Raw genomic sequence first — 22783 nt, 5'->3', positions numbered from 1 at the left:
CCTTTCACTGTGCACCTTTTTATGTTGTTTTTATTTTTGAACCATGGAAGTGGTTTTTCTAAATCAAAAAAAAGTTTTTTAATGATAACTATTTTACTGTTTGTCATAGACTTTTTGACATTTGATTTCCGTTAAAATGTGCTTTCTTCTCTTCTTTTTTCCTCTTCAGAAATTAAAACACAGAGCACGGGGTTGTTCGCCTGATATCAGACAGATAGACCTTGATGTCAACCGCACATTTAGGGACCATATCATGTTTAGAGACAGATACGGTGTGAAGTAAGTAAAGTTTAATATTATGGACTATGAATAGCATTTACAAATAGTCTTTATCAACTTGAAATGTGAGTGTTTGGAGTATCTTATATAGGTGATAATTTTGCTTCCACCTCTGAGGGTTTAAATTTTGGCAGATCCTTTGGTCCATATTATGTAAACTTTAGGATATAACTTAGCTTAAATTTTTAATCTTTGACATATCTGTGCTATACTATTTGCTATAAAATCATTTTATGATCTAGAAATTCTTAAATATATGGTAGATACTCTTATTAAAAATCTCAGAAAAGAAATGAGAGATTTTGTTACTTTTTGAGAACCATGTCAGTAATAAATGCATTCTTAGACCCTGGTTCCATGTACAGGTGAAACTAAAAAAATGGGAAATGGATGAATAAAATGACAGTGGCTGTTTAGGAATGGAATGTACAGTCTGTTGTCCTCCGTATCAGTTAAGGTTCAGCCAGAGAAATAGAAACCAGTAAGAGATGTAAACTAAGGGACTTGCTGTGAGGAGTTGGCTTACAGCGTGCTGGAACTAGCAAGTTCAAGGTCCATAGTGCAGGTGTCAGGAAGGGCCTTCAGAGCTCTAACGACCTTTTGACTGACTGTGTCAGGGCTTCCTAGATTATGGAGGGTAATCTCCCCAACTTTGAGCCAACTGATTGTGTGTTTTGGTTACATTTATAAAAGACCTGTTTCACAGCTGCACCTCCATTAGAGTTTGAATATCTGGGGATTGTAGCCCAGCCAAGTGCACATAAGAAGCTCACCATCACAGACCACACTCATCAACTTAATTTTTGAGTAAAGACAATAAAATTGTACTTCCTAATAATATTCTGTACTTCCACAGCTATTCTGCTTACAACTCAAAATATGCCAACCCCTCCCGACAAAATGATGCTGAGTCCTTAGGGATATGTACTCCTTTTGCTTTCATACGTATAACCTAAATGCTGTGATATAAAGTAAGCTATTATTAAATATCTTATGGTAGATGGGAACACAAGGGAAAAGAGAAGGAGCAAAGCACATTAAAAAAATATATGTATATACACAAACATATTGATACCAAAATAAGGAAAAAGTACTCAGATGTAGTCGTCATCTCCGTGACTGGGCATGTGGTCATTGCTGGTCACACTTACCTTCCACTTCCCATCCCATGTACCCTTTGCCCTCAGCAGGTCCCTTGGCTGCTGTGGGCCCTAAACCTTTATTCCTGAAGAGTCTGCCATTAGCAGTCCTGCCTGAATTTGATTGTGGTGGTGTTCCGTGGACTTGAATCACTGGGTTTGGTTGTACTCAGAGGCACCTTCAGTATTCTCTGTGTTCCAGACGTGCCTCTTGCTTACGTCCACCATGTCCTAACAGCTCCTCTTTCCCCTTAGCGACCAGGATCAGTCACTCCAGCCGGTACACTTGCCTCCTTTGCGTGCTGATTGAGAGGCATGAGGAGCCCATAGTGGTAGGGGTGGCCAACCTGGCTCCCAGTTCAGTGGAAGTGTTTGTCTCCTAGTGGGGACACTCCTGTCTTTGGAGCCAGGACCTCTAGAGCAGCAGAGCCTAAGGTTGATGGAGCAGAAAGCAAACAAGTTGTTAGTGGACAAGAGGTCACAGTGGGTGGAGCCTCTCCTGTTCCCACGCTTGGATCCTGGGCCCTGAATCCTGGCCAGGGGAGAGGTGATGCCAGTCTTGGGAGCCGATTTCCAGCAGACACAGCCCCCTACGGGACGTGCCCCCACCCTGTAAGGTGCTGCAGGATGCTGGCCCTGTGAGTGAGGCTTCAGGAGGCTGGTCCTCGGCTCCGTCCAGCCGGCCATTCTGTGGGGATGAGTCTGTAGTGAGAACAGGTCACTGAGAGAGGACAAGTTGAAGACGTGGTGAGGTGCTTTGTGCTTTTTGTTATAAGTCCTTTCTGTCAAAATGAATGTTAGCTAGCCTCAAGTTTAGGCTGTGTAGAGCACTAAGTTCCTAATTTTAAAAAGGTGAAAAAACTAAATTGTGTTACATGTAAATTTCTTTCCTCTAGGCAACAATCCCTGTTCCACGTTCTTGCTGCATATTCTATTTATAATACGGTAAGTCAGGCGCCTACCTGCCCACAGCTCTTTGAGCTGTGTTCTGAGCACCTGGAGGAAATCTTTGGGCCTCCTTCCTGAAAAAGCCCCCTTGGCCTGTGTTGCTTCATCTCAGGACTGGACGGTCTGTGTGGACCTTCCCAAGGCTCCCTCATCTGCCCCAGGGTATCAGAGCAGAGCTCTTGGAAAGTGGGAAGAACCACAGTATGAAAGCAAAGCTCACTTTTCCCCTCCTACCACAGGTTGCTTTTTTTGTCGTGGTGTTTTTCTTGTTTTTATTTTAAGCACTTAGGACTGGGAATCAGCAGGGCAAGAGGGGCAGGAAGTAGGGGCTAGATTAATTCTGCTTGACTCTTGGTGACTCTTCTTTCCCCTGGGAGGCTGCCTTTCAGAATCACATTTCATTTATTTGGTGAGGTCCGGATGGCAGACCGTAGATACCTAGTTGCTGTCTCCTGGAGTAAGCTGAAACTAAATGTTTTGGTATTAGAACATGTTATTCTTAAGGCATTGATTTCTCTTGAGGGAGAGAGATTTGGAGGAAGAGATCAACTATTGTTAGCACCAGTATAGGTGCCAAGTAAACACTTCGCTGACTGGATTCCAGGAAGGACACCTTGAACCTTGAGGTGTACCATTTCTATTGTAATCAAAACCTTTAAGTTACAAGAAACAGAAGTTCACTCAAACTAGGGCAAGTTAAAAAGGAATTGATTAAAGGGACATCTCATAGAAGTGAAGCTGGGGTGGCTGTTGCAGCTGGAAGGTGAGAAGCCTACAGGGAGAAGAGCTCCTCTTTCTGTCCCGCTCGGGGCCACGTGGTGACTCTGTCTCTGGAAACTTCATTGTACTGTTTCTCTCTTCAGGTGTGTCTCTCTGCCTGCTTATCTGTTTTTCTTAGGCTGCTGTTGCAGCCATAGCCTCAGTGTGGGCATTCTGTTCAACTACATACCACCATGTATGTAGTTGTGGCTTTATTCAGTTTTCCTGGAGAAATGAGTAAAATTGTCATGCATCTGATTTGATGATTCCCTGGGGTTAGGTGTCCTCGTCTCCACGAGCTGTGGTTCACATGTCACGACATGGATCCTTAAGGCCATGTGAAATTAGGTATAATTATGGGGAGAACAGGCAGTTCTCAGGGAAGGGGCTTAGACTGGAAGGGTACCCCAAAATGTGTCTCCATAAGGATCCAGAAATGTCGAGGAGAAAAGACAGCCAATTGGGAACTGTGCAAGGAGAGAAATTTGCCAACATCTGAGCAAAGAGGAGGAATGTTGAGCTGAGAATCACACATAAAACAGAAATATAAACAGTGCTCTTTACAGAAGGTGTAATAACAGTATTGAGCAGAGGTCAATAAAGACCTTTTAGGTTAGACTTCTCCACACTTCTGCATTTATTCTTCAACACAAACATAGTCTTTGGTAGCATGTGGCTCGGTACTGTGATGATTGTAATATTTCTTTGTAGAACTGCACATTAAGTAATGTATTTAGGCATTTTCTGTTTTCTGCATCAGTTTTTCATACCTGTATGTACATGTAATTTGATCTTAAGAGCGCCGGTTTCTCTGTTCTCGTTTCTCTTTAGGAGGTTGGATACTGTCAGGGGATGAGCCAGATCACAGCCTTGCTCCTCATGTACATGAACGAGGAAGATGCCTTCTGGGCCCTGGTCAAGCTGTTCTCAGGCCCCAAACACGCCATGCACGGTATGAGGGCCCTGAGGTTGATCATCAGCAACAAACCCGGGAGGGAGAGACAGGCAGGTTCGAACAGTCAGACTTGGGGTGATGCTTGGTGGAGTCAAGTATAGCAACTTGTCTAGGGGCGTGTTTAATTCATTAGTGTTTATTATTAATCTCTTATTTAATTCTTCTTCACTGAACTTTTCTAAGCTTTTCTGTTCACATTTATATTCCTTCGTCTTTACTACCACATACACTATTGACGTTTTAAAATTCTTTCCTTACTTGCCCTGGTTAGGAGAAACTAGGTTTGGAAGAATTTAGGAAAAACTGAATTATTGGAAGCTTTTGATTGAAACTGTTGGACAGTCATGCCTTCAGTGAAATGTCTACTGTTGATTGGATATTGTGATTTATACCAGTTTGTTAGAGAATATTAATTGATAAATGACACTCAGGTGTTTAAAGGAAAGGTCCACAGTAATTTGGTGTGTCAAATATGTGTTTTAATTCTTGCAGCCTTAAAACCGATTCCATCTTACAGTAAAAAAAAAAAGCTGATAACATATTCTGGGCACTTTGATATTTCAAAGCTTGTGTAATTTTTTTGTTTTCAAGATATTACACTGTTTTGAATAATATTTTCCTTATATTTGCCAAGCATGTGCAATAAACTTAACTTGAGAGAGTTTGGATTGAAACTTCTCTTGAAAATAAAAGTGGCATTTGTCCATGTCATGCAAAATTATTTTCTCAATGCCACTGAGTGTGATAATATCAAATTAAAAACAGTTTTAACACTAATCACTGCGAGAATGGACCATCATTCTCTTTGTGAACATTGAAGCTTCATGTGGTGGGGAACCTGCCACAGGTTAAAGTGATGTTTTAAATTTTCAAAACTATGACCTTCCATAGTATATTAAATCTCACATTCTTACCACGTGGTTATTGTTGAAGCACTGTGTTTACATGTATATGTTTGTGTTTAGCTATCTCCTTCAGTGTTTCCTGTGAATTTTTTAAAAAATAAGTACTGTCTGCATGATGAGTGTTTCTGGACACTTTGAATTCCATAAGTGGACTCCAGTCGTAAGACACATTACATCGAGCTGCCACTCATAGTATCATTGCAAAAGGCATCTTGAAGACACACAACTCTTCCTTAGTCTTTATTTTGCTTTAGCGTGAGATGGCATTGCTGATAATCTTGGAAGTACAGTGGAATATTAACAGCTTAAGTAGTGTGTAATTATGTGGAATACTGTCCAGGTTTAGAAAATCCATCTCTTTTAACAAGCCTGATAACTTGCTTTCAGGAATTATTGTCACCAGTCTAAGCTATGTGTGTGTGTACTCAGTCATGTCTGACTCTTTGTGACCCCATGGACTGTAGCCCACCAGGCTCCTCTGTCCATGGGATTTCCCAGGCAGGAATACTGGAGTGGGTTGCCATTTCCTTCTCCAGGGGATCTTTCCGATCCAGGGATCAAACCTACATCTCTTGTGCTTCCTGCATTGGCAGGTAGATTCTTTACCATTGCACCACCTTGGAAGCCCCAGTCTAGTATACAAAGCAGTATTTATTTTACTATTCTAACATTTACATTTACAAAGCAGTTCAGGTCATTATTATGGGTAAGTTTGTACCTAGAGATATTTGTTTCTAGATCTGCCTATGAAATTTTATAACTGAAGGTTATCTCAGTTCTTTGCATTTCCTATATGAAGCTGTTATCACTCACAAAAGTGTCAAGTGAGGGCTGAAGCATGAGACTTAAAATACAAAGTCTGGGACCCCACTGACAGGGAAGCGGTATCTTAGCATCCTTGAGCTCATGTTTATTATTGAAGGAATTGCCTTTTTCAAAATCAGACTTTTTCTTGAGTTTCTTCCAACTCCCATTCCTCTCAAATTGACCATGAAAGTGGCAGAGAAAGAGAGAGAGAGAGATTTTTTTTTTTTTAAATCATTTCACCAGAAAGTATTACTAGGGGAGGAATTTTCTATCTCTGGAAATTTTTACACACTCCTTAGAAAGCTGAGAATCAGTTAAGAAATAGCCCTTCCCCAAGGATCATAAAGCAGTGCTTCCCAGCAGTGTTCCTCAGTTTCTTGCAGGGACATAGTTTTACATTTTGGAAACATGCGTTCTGTGGGGAAAAACTGGACTCCAAGATCAGATAAGTCTGGGAGATGAGGTAAACCAAGAAAAACAAGTGTCTTTAGTCTGTAAAACAACTTAGAAACATTCAGAAGCTCATATGCCTGTGAACATAGGCAAAAAAGGGTATATGTGACATACAGTATTTCTCCTGGATTCTTTTAAAAACATAGAACACTTATTAACATCTTTTGAAGTTACCTAAAACTCAGGCTGAAAAACTTATATGGAGAAATCATAAATTCATTGTGTATGCGTCTTTTTTAATGGACTATTAGAATATCTGAAAGGAAACTTGTGAATAAAAATAGATGTAAATTTCCATGAGTTACATACACAAAGTTAATACTAACTTCCCATTTATAGTTAGTTCCTAGAAATCTTATAGATTGTATTGCATAATCATTTGGGATAGAATATGTTAACATTGATCATACAGTGCCCGCCCGCATGTTTTAGCTTATGTTAAATATCACTTATAAAAAGGATTAAAAACTGTTACTAACCTGGGAAGCATGGTTACTCTAATGATACTGTTAGAGTAAGCCTGAAAAAAGTAATACAATGTTTGTTTTATATAATGGGGAAGCAAAATAAGTAATCAAGATTAGAATAATTTATAGAAGAAGTGTGTGTTTAAGACATCACCCAGTACTTCAGGTAAACAGATAATCTTGATAAAAAGCTTCAGTTTCCATTTTTTCTTACTTTCTTAGTTTCCCTTTTAATTCAGAAATACTCTGTCCTCTTTTATACTTTTACAAGGTGATAGGCGATCCTTAGCAAACACATACTAGGCTATAAGTTTTCATTAATCAAAGCTTATACATAATTGTTTCCTTGGAGATAATTAAAAATATTTGGGTAACTACTAGGTTTGTTTTTCTTGTTGTTGACAGCTACAAGATAAAAGAAATATGTTGCATTTTTAAACTAGGCATTTCTGTTGTTCTTATTTATGAAGTATTGTTTTTATGTTTGTATTCTAGGATTTTTTGTCCATGGTTTTCCCAAACTCTTGAGGTTTCAAGAACATCATGAAAAAATACTGAATAAATTTTTGTCCAAGCTTAAGCAGCACTTGGTAGGTAGATATGACCTTGACTTACACCCACCTGTACCGAGAATAAAGCCAGAAGACGAGTGCAGCCGTTGGTCCCCATTGCTCTACTGGTGTACAGTCTCATCCATTTCATTGACTGAGCAGTTACAGTTCCCAGTTGCTCAAAGGACATTAGATTTGTGAAATGTAGTACCAATGAACTATCACAGCCCTAACTCATAGCATCAGTCTTCTTTGAAGCTGATATATAATAATACAAACAATATAGTTTTTAAGGATATGTGATTTCTCAGTGATTTAGGAGGAGTGCAATTTTTTAATTGCACTAAAGTATTTGCACTAAAATATTTTAAGGATCATACAGACTCGTCCTCAGTGAATGACATGCATACTCCTCTGAAAAAATATAGTAATTTAGTAAAGCAAGGATGCTTCCTTTTAGAATATATTAAAAGAGAATCAAAGTATTGTATAACAGTCTTATCTTATGAGGGGCTGGTTTATTCTCAGGGTGATTTTAAAAAGTACAACTGAGGAAGAAGAAGGAGTTGGAAGAGAAAAAGGGGAAATACTCCAGCACAGAGGAGATTTGTAATGAATGGTTTTGTTTAGCTGTGACAGCTACCTCCAACAACCTGCCTAACTTTTAGTATTTATTATATCGTCATATTTTGTGTGCAGCAATCCAGAAATTTTGAAACTTTTGTTTTTTCCAGGATTCTCAAGAAGTCTACACAAGTTTTTACACAATGAAGTGGTTTTTTCAATGTTTCCTTGATCGGGTGAGTATTTATTTAAAAAGTCCAATCATAAAATTAAAAATACCAGACGAGGACAAACTGTTCATCTTATTTCTGTTTTGTTTTTAATTATAGACGCCCTTTACACTAAACCTCAGAATATGGGACATCTATATCTTCGAAGGAGAACGAGTTCTTACTGCTATGTCTTACACAATCTTAAAATTACACAGAAGTAAGAAAGTGTTTAATTATAAAGATTTCACAAAAATCTAGCCTTGTTTTAAATCTTAACTTCTCATTACCCACCCAACCTCAAGATCATTTCCTTTTAGTAATGAGCTTAAAAATTCTCTAAAATCAGTGAGGAAATTATCTTCAGTTGGTAGTTTTCACTCATTGGTTCCTCCTCGTGACTAGAAGCTTACTCATTGCAAAGTCTTTCAATTCTTTTCTCTGTGTCAGTTTCATCTTCACATTTAAGTAGAATGCAGTATGTTGGTTTTACTAATAACATTCCTACTAGTTATTTGTTTCCATGGTGTGTGTGTGGGGATGTCCCTCATTTATTTTTTTCATCGATCTGATTCTTAAGTTTAATAGGAAAAGGGAGAGACCAAAGAAGCCAGGCCCTTTAGTTAACAGGTCTAGAGAGGGCGTTTTCTGTGCCTGCTTCACCAGGAAGACAGCATCCAGCCCCACGTCACAGACCAGAGTTGGGGACCCTCCCCCATCTCCCTGTCTGGCTGCTCTGTAGCCTCTGTAGCAAATACTCTCCAGGCCCACAGTTGTCCAAATTGCAAAAGACCTTCAGTTGCAATATTGCAAGGGCTCGGGAAATAGGACATGCTGTGCCTTACTCTGAAAGTCAAGAAGTGAGAGTAGATCTTTATGAATATGAGGGACCTTATTCATCTTAAAGTCTTAAATGACCCTTAAAATTTATGGTACTCCTTTTGTGACCATGCAGAGAAGGCACGAGAGGCTCCAGCACCTGCAGCCTACGGCACAGCCTGAGTTCACGTTCACTGTATACTCTGCCCTCTTGCCTTGTTGAACGGTCATCTCTTCAGTTTCCCAGCTCAGTGATACGTTAGCTGAGTGCTTGGGGTCATGTTCTGTAGTTTTCCTCCCTGCTGTGGCTGTGTTCTAAGAATGTCCTTTGTACTTTGATAGGAAATGGTTTGATTGCCTACTTGAAAAGCATGGTCTTCAGGAGCACCAGATTATTCAGATTCTAGATAAGACTGAAACTTTAAAATCACATCTGTGTTGTTTACTCTGAGAGAAGAGGATTCAGAAGTCTTGTGGTTCATTTCCCTGCCACCACAACACCAAACCACCGCCCCAAGATGAAACAGTTTGGCAGTGAACTGTCGCCCAAAACTCGGATCTGTGGTCATAACCACAGGAAGTCAGTCAGTCTCCGTTCCTCCCCTGTCCCCACCACGTCCTTCTTTTCTGTCTCTGGATTATGAACTGACCAAGATGTAGAGCAGAACCACACTCTGTGTTAATGTATACACCTACTAGTTTAACATTCCTTTAGCAGTGAGAAAGCCCCATAACTCTCTTCCTCTTAAATTGTGTTTTACTTATGACTCTTGATTAATTTTGACAAGTAAGAAGTTTCTCTACTCTTTGTAAATTAACCTTAAGCATAACAACCACTTTATATCCTACTATATCATTAGGTTAAACACTGGAAAACGTTTGCTGTTGTGTATTTTTTCATTAGGAAGACAGAGATCAAGGACTTCCATGAAGTTCCTTCATCATATAAAGCTTCAAAAACTGTGTCTGGGCCAATAGTTACCTGAGGCTCCTAAGATTTTTTCTTGTTTTTTTCCTAATTCCCTTCCCAATATTTAGAGGCACTGTTATTTTAAAAAAAAAAAAAAAAAAATCACACTGTGATTTTAAACAGTAAAAGAAAAAAAAAGAAGCAACCTAAATGCCCAGTATTGGAAGACTGATGATTAATAAATTTAGAGCATACACACAGTGGACTCTCATGCAATTGTTAATAATGACAGCATAAAATCATACTTGTTGAAGTGAGAGGTATCAGTGGTACACACCGTTGACTGGGGGAAAGCAAAGAGGTGAATAACATGTAAAGTATCGTTTGTTTCCTTGTTTTTTTCTGTAAATTGAACTGCACGTAGACACATCTGCTTGTAGGGCATTGGCATAAGTATCAATACAGATAAAATTAATAAGCCAGATTATCAAGAAATTTGGAGAGGGGCATTGGTGGTTTAGTGGTAGAATTCTTGCCTCCGAGATTTTTGAGAAATTCTGAGACAGTTAAAATACAGACCTGGAAGTGGCTGTGCGTGTGGCAGTCACAGCTCTGTATCAGGAAAACACATACCTCATCCGGGGTGGTCTTTGTCAGCCTACAGTCTCTAGGAACTCTTGCTCTGGGGAAATATTAATACCCAGGTATGGTTATCTTATACCTGTGAGAAGGTATTTAGCAGCGTTCACCTCTCCCCAGCCCCCCAAAGCTACCTGCTTTTCTCTATGACCTGCTTTTCTCTGTGCTTTAATATCAGGAAACAGTTTTGTCCTCACTGAGTTTTGCTGATATTCACAAGGCCGTTTGGAAGTTGTATGCAGTGCACTCTTAAAAATAGACCTCAGAATAAAATACGTTATCTTCTCAACCTAAAGTAGCCATTGTTTATTTTTCTCAACTTAGAACATCTTATGAGATTGTCCATGGAAGAACTTGTAGAATTTCTTCAGGAGACCTTGGCAAAGGATTTTTTCTTCGAAGATGACTTTGTAATAGAGCAGCTCCAGATTTCTATGGCAGAACTGAAGCGGGCAAAGCTCGACCTTCCAGAGCCTGGTAAGGAAATAGCCAGACGCTTTATGCTTAACTTACAGTTCAGATCAGGAGATACTGTGCAGTTAACACGGCTCATTGTGGTGTGAAAGCGTCTGCATGCTTGTGATGACATCATGTAAATCAGTGTTTACGGCTTCAGGATTTTAAGAAAGAGCAAATATTCATTAAATCTGCCTCTCCTCGTTGGAAAATTAGGAAGTTTAATAGATAATGTTGTTTCAACAGAAGTTAACCATGGCTTTAAGTTACCATAACAATAAGCACTCTTTACATCCATCATCACTTGTAGAACCACATGCAGTACTGGATCAAGTAAAAGTCCCATTTTATAGAAGAGGAAATTGATACTAAAACGCTAAAAATATGAAGCCTGCAGATCCTGCAGATAGCAGTGCTGCTCCCAGAGTCTGGGGTTCCTGACTGCTCATCCCGGGTTCTTTGCTGCAGTGTAGATAATATATTTTATTGACTTATTCCAAAACATCTTTCAGTGGGTCCTGTTAGGTTTTCTCCTAGGTGCTCTGTTGGGGATTTACCAACTAAAAAGAAAGACATTCTTCCTGTTCTCAGGGTGCAGGGGGAGACCCAGAATTTACGCAGTAACAGTAGAGTGTGAATAGAGTCATAGTAGAGCTAGAAACAGGGTAAATAGGGGAGGGTGGATGAAGGGTGGTGTCGGATGAGAGGGAAAGAAAAAAGAAAATGCAGAGACAGCACAGTAGAAAGAAGTTTTCAGAACACACTTTTGCTAAAAACCAAGATGCTTTGCTTTTAGTTACTTAAGTGCAAGGAGTCTAATGGGTGTTTCTCCGAGGTTTGTTTTGAGTCATCAGGGTTCACCAGAAGATGAGCCGTCACTGCAATGGTGGCGTGTGGGCCTGGGCCCTGTGAGGCCAGCACCTCTGCTCCGGGAGGTCCCTCCTCTCTCATATACTGTTGTGCCTTTCTGCTGATTCTTTCCTGTTACGGGGAATGCATTTGGAGTAGCAATTACTAACTATATTCTTGAGATTCCAACATTTATTTTTAAATGACTTACCTACTTTGAAAAAGAGTTTAAAACAAGTTTTAGTAAAAGACACATATATTAATAGAAAAAATATATATGTAATAGAATTGTTTAAACATGAGAATAAAATATCCAAACCTGTGTAATGGAATGGACTGATTCAGCATCTAACTAGCAGCTAGTGTTTATCAATAAACACTATTCAAATGTCTGCTCTGTGCCACATTCCACATACATTGTCTCATTTAATCCCTCAAATAACTTTTAGAAAATACTCAACCTCAGTCTACTCATGAGAAAACCTGGTAGCAGTAGTTGGTAAGATCTTTTTCCAGTAGAATGCAGATGGAGGGGGTGGGGGGCGGATAAAAGGAGAGGGTTGGATAAATAACCCCAGAGCTGGGTTATTCTCCGGGCTGATGTTCTCTGCCTAGACATAGAAAGCCACGGTGGTCTTCCAAGGCAGGCAGTTGCGTGTGGTGTCCACTGGGTGGTGACAGAGACCTGAGTAAGATGGAAGATGGAGCAGCCAGAAGGGACTAAAGATACTCCCTTTTCTTTTTTTTTTTTTTTAATGGATGCTAAGGCGTGTTCTTTTTGTTGGTTTTTTTTTTTTTTTTTTTTTTTTAGAAAAAAGTGTTATTCAAGAAAAATAAGAAACTTTCTGACATATATCAAGTTACACTTCCTTTTTTTTTTTTTTGAGCAGAGTAGTCTCATTCTTGGCAGTGGCATAAAGATATTTACCCTTTATGTGATGGAACCCTAGTGCAAAGTGTCATTAGCGTGGTATTTTCACAGAAGCGTCTGTGTTGTGTGTGATGGGAATCACACTGCTTTCCCACTTCTTCATTTAAACTCCTAGTTTTCAAGGGGAGGAAGTAAAGAATAGAATTTTAGGCAAGGAGCTAAAGTGAGGTGAGCAGAAAACAATGTCACGTCTATGGAAAAGAAGTCCAGAATGAAAGTATGGATGATAAATATTAATACTTATTGCCTAGTTATAACCATCTGTTTGACATCAGTTATGCTTGATTCTTTTAGTTATACCCCATTGCTTAGGGGTGAAAGGAGATATTTAAACCAAAGACCAAATGCAGCAGTGTGTGTATTGGGCACATTGGGAGGGGGGTTGTGCGTAGTTTGAATAGTTTGAGATGAATCTATGAAAGATATTGTCCAAGAATGTTTAATGCTTATAGGGATCTACTTGTGCAGGAAAAGGGCAGAGAATATTTAACAGCACATGAGACAATGGTATGTGTACTTCAGAAAGGAATCACTTTATAATGAAGTCGGAGAATAGTTTTCTTCGACCCCGTACTTAGACACGGAGGTCAGCTCTCCTGGGCGCAGGGCCCGTGGGTTTTGCTGCTGTGGTTGCCAGGCGAGGCCTGGGCCTCACTCAGTCCAGCAGCGGCCTCGGGGGGGCCAGTGCTCTGCTGTGGGTATCTCCCCGCCCCATCGCCCCCGTTATTCTCCCTGATTCTATCCCATCCTTCCCCTCCCCTCTTCCCCTTCCTTCTCCTCGGGTCCCTCCTCTCCACCCCTTCTCACTCCTCCTCTTGAGAAACAGGGCCCTTCCCACCGCCACGGAGGCCCTTAGAAATGTGAACAAGTGTACATTTGCTTGCCCTTGAACTGCTGAGGATTTGCGCTCTTCAGAGGGGTTGGGTCAGTCACAGGAATAAACTGAACGTGGCAGGATCCACATGTCATCCGTCAGCAGCTGCTGGTAGAAGACAGAAGTGGGTGCGGAGTCATGGCCCTACCCTGCTCCCCAGACACAGGTCACTGTGGACAGTAGTTGCTGTCTGATGCTGTTTTAAGTTATGCAGATCCCAGCACTGCAGTCCGGCCCTGGTGCCTGGGAATACACTTAGCCCTCCCGCGTAGGCCTCCTAACTTAACCTTCATTACTGTCCATAATATGGGGAGGAGTTAGGGTTTTTAAGCACTTAGGTTTTAGAAGGCTCTTTCTTATATGCTTGTCTATTGCATCTTTCAAAGTACTCTTCTTTTTTCCTACTTATCTTTATGGGAGCTAAGGAGCTGTATCCTCTAAATATCTTTGTTCAGTTGAGGTATTCATTGTCACCTTTTACAGAGTCCTCCTTCCTAGTGAGAGACTGACATTTAGCAGTTAATTATAGACACCATGTCCCTTTGTTTGCACTGGATTTTTTTTTTCTCCAAACCCTGCTATATGTAGTTTCTTAGCTATATAGATCTTGGGTGTTTATAATTGTTATGTTTCTGTACTGTTTATTTGAATGATACATCATTACTCTAATTAAGATTAATTACATATGAACAAGTGGACATTTTGTCAAAACCTTACTTGTGATTCTGTTACTATTTTAGACACTATAGGAAAGACTGCAAAATAAGTAGGACTGCACTTTGAGCCGGTTATCGACTCCTAAGGTGAAAAGGAGATGTATTATGGGTGACTGTGAAAGACCTTTAAGAAGCGACTTTTTGGATGTTTTAGAACAGTTGCAGATTTTTTCCCTCCCGGTGTGGATTTTGGCCTCTTGACCATTCAGTAAATGGAACATGCTAAAATTTTCTTTTAATTCTAATATGATGTGTAGATGCATAGAATGTTAATGTCTCTTCTTAGAGAAATGCGTATATTGGCTTGAATGTAAAGTAGTGTTAAGTGTAAGGTGAATACTTTTCTTACCCTTTATATTGAAAAATTAAAAATCCCTCATATGTATAACACATACCTTTCCATTTTGCTTCAGGCATGAAATTACCACCTCAGTCTATTACTTCCTCCTCATTTTTTCATTCCTTTTCCTGAGAAACACAGGCCTTATATTTGTAATTCCGCATTTTACCATGCATCCTATCAGTCTTTGCTGATGCTTTCCTTTTATGTATCCAGAAAATTTCACGATGGAAATCTCTGGATATGAGAACATAGGGCAGGATATGATGTGGTATTATTTTCCCCAAATGTTCAATTCTCTCTCTTAGTCTTCTTTCCTCCCTACTTCTTCTTTCCACTTAGAGCAGCTTTGTTTATATTTTTTTTTATTTATTGGAGTTTCATATGAGAGTTCATTTGAGAAAGAGAATTTCCTTTTAAAAAGTTAAAAAAACCACTGAATTAGGAAAACAGTTTATTTTTAGCTCAGTAACTCTGATTCTGACAGCTCATCTATTTAAAGGTTATTTACCATCATTCTCTGCTCCCTCCCAAAGAAAAGCTCATTGAACTTTTTAAAATCTTAAAATTATGATATGTGGGTAAATAATACAGTTATCACCTAAACCATGAGCTACATGAAAACAAGGTGGTATCTGCCTGCTTACAACTGTGGACCCATGGCTTCCTCCTAACTATTTGTTAGTTGGGGAGACATTTGAAGAGAGAAACGACTTATTTTTAAGTGAGAGTGTATGATTTTGTAGTGACAGGTAGAAAGCATATATCTTAAACTTTGGAATTTTTACAAGTGAAATCTCTCATCTTTTCAAGATGGTATTTATGGGTGTCCATATTATGGTGGATTGTTTTTAAACACTCTTTACTAAATGCACATTCCTTTAATTCCTCTTTAGTTTTCTGATGTTATTTGAAATGTAAAACTAAAAGTATCTAATATGATTTTCTCCTTTTTATTCTTTTTTCCTTTTTTTGCATTTAAAGTAGGACCTTGTTAGAATATTAATTTGGAAGTACAGAATATTGTTTCTTTTTATCCTGTGGAGTTACTTGAGAGAATAATAATGAGCTATTTGGGTACAACTTGGAGCCACAATTGGTCATCACTTGACCTTTAAATTTGGCAGACTTGCTTGAAGTTGATAGAAACTATTTTACTGAGATTCTAAACTCTTTTAGTTGAGGAATGCTTAAGTGGAAGGAATGTAATGGTAAGACATTGAACTACTGACCTGTAAGATTGTTTTAGGAATAGAAATGAGAATATCAGCTTTGCATTTTTGAAAAAGCAGGTAATGATACAGCTTAACAAAATTTAAGAACCATCTTACACAATTCTGTGACCCTTACTCATGGGGCTTCCCTGTTGGCTCAGATGGTAAAGAAACTGCCTGCAGTGCAGGAGAGCCAGCTTTGATCTGACGGTCCAAAAGATCCCCTGGAGAAGGGAATGGCTACCCACCCACTCTAGTATTCTTGCCTGGGAAATCCCATGGACAGAGGAACCTGGTGGGCTACAGTCCATTGAATCCCAAAGAGTGGGACACTACGGAGTCACTATCACTTTCACTTTTTCTTACTACTCATATAGGGTTATATAAAATCTTCTCATCTGCACATTGCCTAATAAGACTTCTGAGTTTTGGAATGTTTTCGTGTCGATCACTCTAAAAAATGCTTCTCCTAAGCTACTAAAATGCTGCATGTCTCTGTGCGGGTATGCATGTTGAGTGCGCATGTGAAGAGTAAGCAGTAATTCATTCATGCAGGTCTTAGGTTTGGTCCTGTTTGCTCATGCACATATGGCACTTATGAATGTGTCTTTCCCTTTAGGCAAAGAGGATGAATTTCCAAAAAAACCTTTGGGGCAGCTTCCCCCTGAAGGTCAGTCGGCTGGTGTCGCTCACCTGAGCAACGGACAGAGGAGCGTGGGCAGGTCGAGTCCTCACCCTGGCGGTCGGAGAGGCAGCGGCTCGCCCCTCAAGACCCACGACCCTTCCCCGCCCCACCCACGCCGCACCGGCACCCCGGAGAGGGCGAGGCAGCATCGGCGGAAGTCGTCGGACGAGGAGGGTAAGAGGCTTCGCGACGAGGCTGAGGCGCAGGCGCAGAGGAGACTCCCGCCGGCCGCCCAGGACGGCTCCGGGCAGTACAACCACGCGGCGGCCAATCAGAACAGCAACGCCACCTCGCGCGCCCGGAAGGAGTTCGCGCCCCGATGGCACAAGCCTTCCGAGGCCGCGGTTCTGGAGAAGACCGCCAAGTCCGCCGTGGAAGGCCGGAGCCGGGCCGCACCCCCCGCGCTCGCCGACCCCCGGGCCGCGCACGTGAGGCAGAAGACGAAGGTGCTGGACGCAGAGGAGGGCAAGCGCGGCTCCACCGCCTCGCAGTACGACAACGTGCCTGAGGACGGTCCGGGCGGCGCTGTGGAGGAGGCGCTGGAGCGCGCGCGGGCGCAGAGCCCCCGGAGGCCCTCCGAGCCCGGCGCCAGCCCGTCCAGGGCCCCGCCCAAGTTCGCCTTCAAAGTCCTGCCCACGAGTTACGCCCCGCACCCGTTCCTGCCAGACGGGGAAGATCGCGGGGCCGCGCACCCTCCTTTGTACAGTAACCCCCCCACCTACCAGGGCAGCTCTCCAAAACGGGTCCCCGCCGCCAACAGCAGCTTCCCGTTCCCCCCCGGGGCTCACACGAATCCTTCCTGGAGACCTTACGGCTCCGCGCTTCCAGTCAGCGCTTCTCCAGAGAAATCTCACAGCCGCCCGACTCCTCTGGTCCAGCCGTCGAGTCGAATAGAAGTTCTCCCTGCTGATTTTGGTGCCGGCGGATATTCGGGCAATTCAGGGTCCCCAAAGAATGGGAAATTCATCCTTCCTCCAGGGGATGGATTGCCAGATAACAGAAAATGGTCAGAAGTTGGTTACACGTGGAGACCAGAGATGCACGGACAGCCGTGGACAAGAGATGTCAACCGTGGCCACTTGAGCAGTTTCCCAAGACACCCCACGTTTCACCACACCCCCTATCAGGACCACGCCCTCCCCGCAGTCTCCGTAGATGGTCCAGTGCGGTATAGAACTTCCCCAGCTCTGGAAGACGCCACTTCACCCGGGTTTCAGTATTCAGGGCCCTCACCTCCAGCGTATCACTACAGAAATCGGGATGGACTCTCTATTCAGGAGTCAGTATTGCTGTAAGAATTCATCTGTACTTGCTGCAGACAAGAGACTAGAAACCGTATGAGACCTGAATTGCTACGTTTATAATTGCCAAAGCAGTATTTTATACAATTGTAAAGAACTCGCACAGTTCTCATGTATGTCAGTAATAAGAATATATGGAAGTGATTTCATCCCCACCTAGATGCCGCTTAACAATGAGCTTTTAACGTGCATCATCACTGAACCCATTAAAAGGAATTTAACCTGGAAATATAGCAATAGCATTTAGGGATGCACGCACAGTTTCATTTATATCTTTTTCCAAAATCTGAATATTTGTACTCTCTTAGCCCATTCTATTTTGAGTAATGTTACAGAGCACTGAAAAGCGGTAGAATAGGTATTTTTAAGGCTGTCCCTAGTGTATGGTGTTTTTTAATAGCTACTATATAGGCATCTACCCATATACAGTCAAACACAGAACTAAAAAAAGGTTTTGAAGAAAATAACTTTCAATGTAGATCCATGGAATAATTTATTCTTTTCCCTAACTTACCTTTTAGTCAAGTTTTGTCCGCAGCCCCCGCCCCCCCCCCCCCCCCTTGTATTTTTAACCCAGGTCCTAAACTGACTTGAGGGTTTGCCCTGATTTAATTTGGCGTCTCATGGAATGCTCAGCTTTCTCATTCAGTTTTCAATCTGAAAATTAAAGACATTGGAGAGGAAGGCTAACCAGTTAATGGTGCTTAAAAAATCAGCACAGTTTAAGTTTTGTTTTCAGAAGTGCAGCACGCAGTGTGTCCGTGTTCACAGAGAAATCAGCTTTCGTGTGTCTCTGCCTTTTTCTGGTCTGACTCCTGTAAAGCTCAGAGCAGAGTATGCTTGCCAGACGCCCAGAAAGTGCGCGCATAACTCTCCAGTGGATGCCAGCTGAAGTTGCAAGTTACCAATCATCAGTCACTCATAGCAGAACCAACTGCTTTGAAATTCATTTGAAAGCAGGATTAACAATATGGTCCTTTCTTACTTCTGTCCCTTAAATTCCTGTGAAACCTCCCTACAAAGGGCAGGGAGATACTTATATGGTCTTTTCCTGGCCCTCTTCCTTTAAAGAATGTAGTCAGTGGATATTGCTGCTCTTAGGCCATTAAATTATTGCTTTGTAAAATTGTAAAAAACGATCCTAATTATTACTAGGAATCTCAGATTTTGGTCCTTTTTTTTTTTTTAATAGCATGGCTATCATATTTTCAGAAATCTTTTTTTGGTTGGTTGTTTCAGTGAAAAAAGTTCAGTTTCATGGTAACAAATCAGCAGTATCTTTCAGAATGTTCTTTTACACTACAATGACCAGAACGGCAACCAAGTTTTGGGCACTCCAAGAAACTCTGTCTTTGGGTTTCACTGGAGAGCTGGTTTTCACCCTCACTTTGCTCTTGTTCAAACAGTAGAGAAGAGAAAACCTAACATTGATGGTTCTTCTTGTAAGTTGGGGCTTTTAAGCTTTCAAGGTACAGAAGTATATGTTTTAAAATGAGAGTAACATTTGTTTAGCTAGTGAATGTGACAATATTTTTTATGTATATAATGAGTCTAATGTAATTTTAATCAACTTGGTAATGATGTTATTAAAGGGCAAAACAAATGCAGTGTGTTAGCAGCTGAGCACTGCACAGAAACTCTGACAAAATCCCAATACCACAAGGCTCCTGATTCAGATCATGTGGAAGCTGAGAAATAAATGTATATAAAAATGTAGCTGGGGATGTGAACTCCAATTTTAAACCATGATTCTGTGACTTGTAATAATCCAAGCTGTACAATTTAGTTTATGATAGCAGCATCAGAGCTGCTTCAAAATATATATATATCAACAGTGGTAAATACTGTAGATTTATATATATATATATGCAAAAAATATATACACACACACTATTTTCTTATGTCATCTATGACATTTTTTATCTGTATACTTTTTTTGATGTGATTGTTTTTAACATGCTAAAGAAGTATATTTTGTTTGTGTCTTTTATGTGCTTTTTTCATATGGCATCTCTGATTTTTCTAAACCTTGTTCCCTTCTAACTGAGTAGATATGACCCATTATTTGCCTCCATGCCTATATATATTGCAGTTCTATGTTACATGCTTTACTAGTTTCCAGTAATTCTGTATTTAGAACCGTATCACCTGCCTTTATTTAATCAGCCATTTTTAATAGCTTACAAGTCTGTTAGTGTGTGAAATTCACTCAGTTGTGTCCAACTCATTGCTATCCCCATGGACATATAGTCATGGGATTCTCCAGGCCAGCATACTGGAGAGGGTAGCCTTTCCCTTTTCCAGGGGATCTTCCCAACCCAGGGATTGAACCAGGTCTCCCACATTGCAGGTGGATTCTTTACCAGCTGAGCCACAAGGGAAGCCCTTTTAATAGCAATAAGGTATTATTTTCAGTTTCCCCCCATTGTGAAATGTAGCTGTTGGCTTTTCAAGTAGGAAAATTTAATTTGAACTTATTTTGCCTCCATCCAGTTTTACTCTTTCAAATTTATCTTTTAATAAAAGATAAAGAATGAAATGTTAAAAGATGGAATAATATTCTTATAGGAGGTTAAGTATATTTAGAAAAAATCTGGTAAGGATCTTCATTGTTTTCTCTAGATATATACGAGGTAAATATTTTACCACCATTAAGTCTTTTCTTCATAGCAGTTTTGCTTAACACAGTAAGCACTTTGATATAGTTTATATATTTTTTTAATAGTTTGAAAAATTAAAGAAACTAGACCTAGTGTCTCAGAGAGTTTTAAAACTTCAACTCTTTCAGGTGCTTATGTTGTTTCCAGGATGTTTAAAACAGAAGACAGCTTTGGGAGCCGACAGATGTCTCTACTGTCAAACCAGACATACAGGGGAGGAACAGAATTACTCTTCCTCCTGCCCTCTAGGTTCTCCATCCAGACCTCGTAGGTTGGGCTGATAAAGGGCAGACGAGCAGGAGAAAGGCAACCAGAAGGTCATTATAACATGTGTGTCCCGCCTTCACGTGGTATCCAGTGATGAGTTGCTCCAAGGGAGGGTTAGCTTTCCCCAACTAAGCTTTCTCCACCCAGCTTAGTTGGGGAAAGGGATGGGGAAGAAAGGGCACTTAAAAGCAAATGACTTTCTAGAAAATAAATGGGCCTTTAGCAAAGCAGATAGGAGAAATGATCATTTGTCCTGGGGGGCTGAGTGGGGCGCCAGAAGAGGAGATTTGAAGTTGCCTGGGGAGGGGATTTACGACAATTGCATTCTTTGGGAAGGCTCTGCTTTCAGGCAGGTAAAGGATTTCAGGGCCTCCGGTAACCAGCCCAGCGGTCATTCGTACCCCCAAAGTGGCCTGCTTTGGGGTGGCAGGTCCTGATCCCCTGCACCATCAACGACAGAATGTTTCTCTAAAGAAGGAAAAGAGATTCAGTCAGTGGGACATCTCCAAAGAAGCAAAATAGACGTTTACAGGATGTGATATGATTGTTTTAACTTTTTTTTCATTTTAAGAAGATTCTGATACTAAGTTTTATGTCACTGTGAGTGTCACTTTATATTTAATCATTTCCGATCTTTGTCTCAGGGCTCGTTACACCATAAGCACAAAAATGATGCCTAGTCAATATTTCGCTAAGATCCCTTTTCTTTACTTTTTTTATGATTAGAGAAAAACATTCCAGGTCCACAAATAGGGCTTTATTCACACAGGATCTACAGCTTAATCTTTTGGAAATATTATTACTTCTCAGTTATCTTTTAGATTCACGCCTTTGTTTTCAGATGTTCTTGATTGTGGGTTATTTAAGATTGGTTTTGGCAGTCTGTTTCTTTGTTTTAATTGTCCTTTAATGGATTTTAAATTTCATTTCTAATACTAACATTAATACTTAGCGATCAGACAGTTTTAATAAGTCAGACTTAACTTTTACAATGACCTAAGGTGTTGAGAACAGGAAGAAAGGATTCCATTTAATATTTATTTGTGAATTGTACTCTCAGAAGGGTTTCTGTTACTGATAAATCTAAGCATAACTGCCACCATTTTATCAGTAAGAATCCTGAAAAATAGAGGAAAAAAATAACAGATTTCATAGGAGTGGATCTTCACCCCTGCTGCTCATTAAAACTAATTGGGGAATTTTTTTTTTTTTTTATCAATTGTATATTCCCGCTGTGAGCTGTCTCAAAAATTCTTAACAGACCCGTTTCAGAGTTTTGAAACTGATTTCGGGTAAGTTAGGAAAATTTCAACTGGACAGATGAACATCCCCAGCCATCTCGTGTTTCTGATGAGCTGCTGGCAGTGGTGGGAAGTGGCAGTGACTTCAGCCCAAGGCCAGACCCTGTGCTTCCTCTCATCATCTCTTACAACAGTTCTTCCAGATAGGTCGAGCCTTACGAGGATTTCCGTTTTCCTGGATAACTTCTGTCACTTTGCTTAAGTGACCTGCTGAAAAGAAGCCCAAGCCGTCAGGAAGCCCATGGAGAAGCCGAGAATGTGCTGCACACTGGTGTCCACACCTGACCAGGCAGCATTTCATTGAGCCCCTACGGTGTACTAGTTGCCTTGGGACTGTGCTGGGTTCATACTTCAAGATAGGAGGTGCATTTTATAGTCTGTGTCTCCGATCAATGTTGGCGATGGGACGTGTACAGGTGACCACTGGGTGCAGAAGAGCCCAGTGCTGGAGGGTCTGGGACGGCCTGTGCGGGAGAGTGCTCAGAGTAGACGGACTGAAGGGAAGGGGAGGGGCGTTTGGAGAGAAGGGATGGACGAGCAACCTCATGGCGTGTGTGGGGGGCGGGGGGAAGTTCTCGCTTTGGTGTGTGTGTCTGGGATAGGGTGGGAAAGTCTGCAGAGAGCTGTCCTGGGGACCTGTGTGCCCTATTGAGGCAGATGTAGGGGTACAGGCCTGGGGGAAGTTTGGACAGTTGCAACAGGTGTTATTTCTAAAAGGTAGTACAGATCTCAGCACCAGGGGAGAAATTAACAAGAAAAGGTGATGAACTTGAGAACTATTTACC

The 22783-nt window shown here is 41.0% G+C and overlaps 1 protein-coding gene across 3 annotated transcripts in view; it reads left to right on the top strand.

The window, feature by feature from the left end:
• USP6NL (USP6 N-terminal like) overlaps positions 1–21940 on the top strand; it is a 138357-nt gene extending 116417 nt beyond the window's left edge. For all 3 annotated transcript variants that reach the window (XM_043882917.1, XM_043882918.1, XM_043882916.1), the window contains 8 exons: positions 170–279; positions 2315–2363; positions 3957–4077; positions 7208–7302; positions 7998–8063; positions 8157–8256; positions 10729–10881; positions 16404–21940. In XM_043882917.1, the coding sequence (XP_043738852.1) occupies positions 170–279; positions 2315–2363; positions 3957–4077; positions 7208–7302; positions 7998–8063; positions 8157–8256; positions 10729–10881; positions 16404–17764 (2055 nt within the window). In that variant the 3' untranslated portion in view covers positions 17765–21940. The remainder of the gene's footprint in view (positions 1–169; positions 280–2314; positions 2364–3956; positions 4078–7207; positions 7303–7997; positions 8064–8156; positions 8257–10728; positions 10882–16403) is intronic.
• Positions 21941–22783: the final 843 nt, after the last annotated feature.

This window comes from Cervus elaphus, chromosome 23 (genome assembly GCF_910594005.1).
Source record: "Cervus elaphus chromosome 23, mCerEla1.1, whole genome shotgun sequence".
Lineage (NCBI taxonomy): Eukaryota > Metazoa > Chordata > Mammalia > Artiodactyla > Cervidae > Cervus > Cervus elaphus.
The sequence above is the reverse complement of the archived record's forward strand: the minus strand, read 5'-3'. Positions and strand labels throughout refer to the sequence as shown.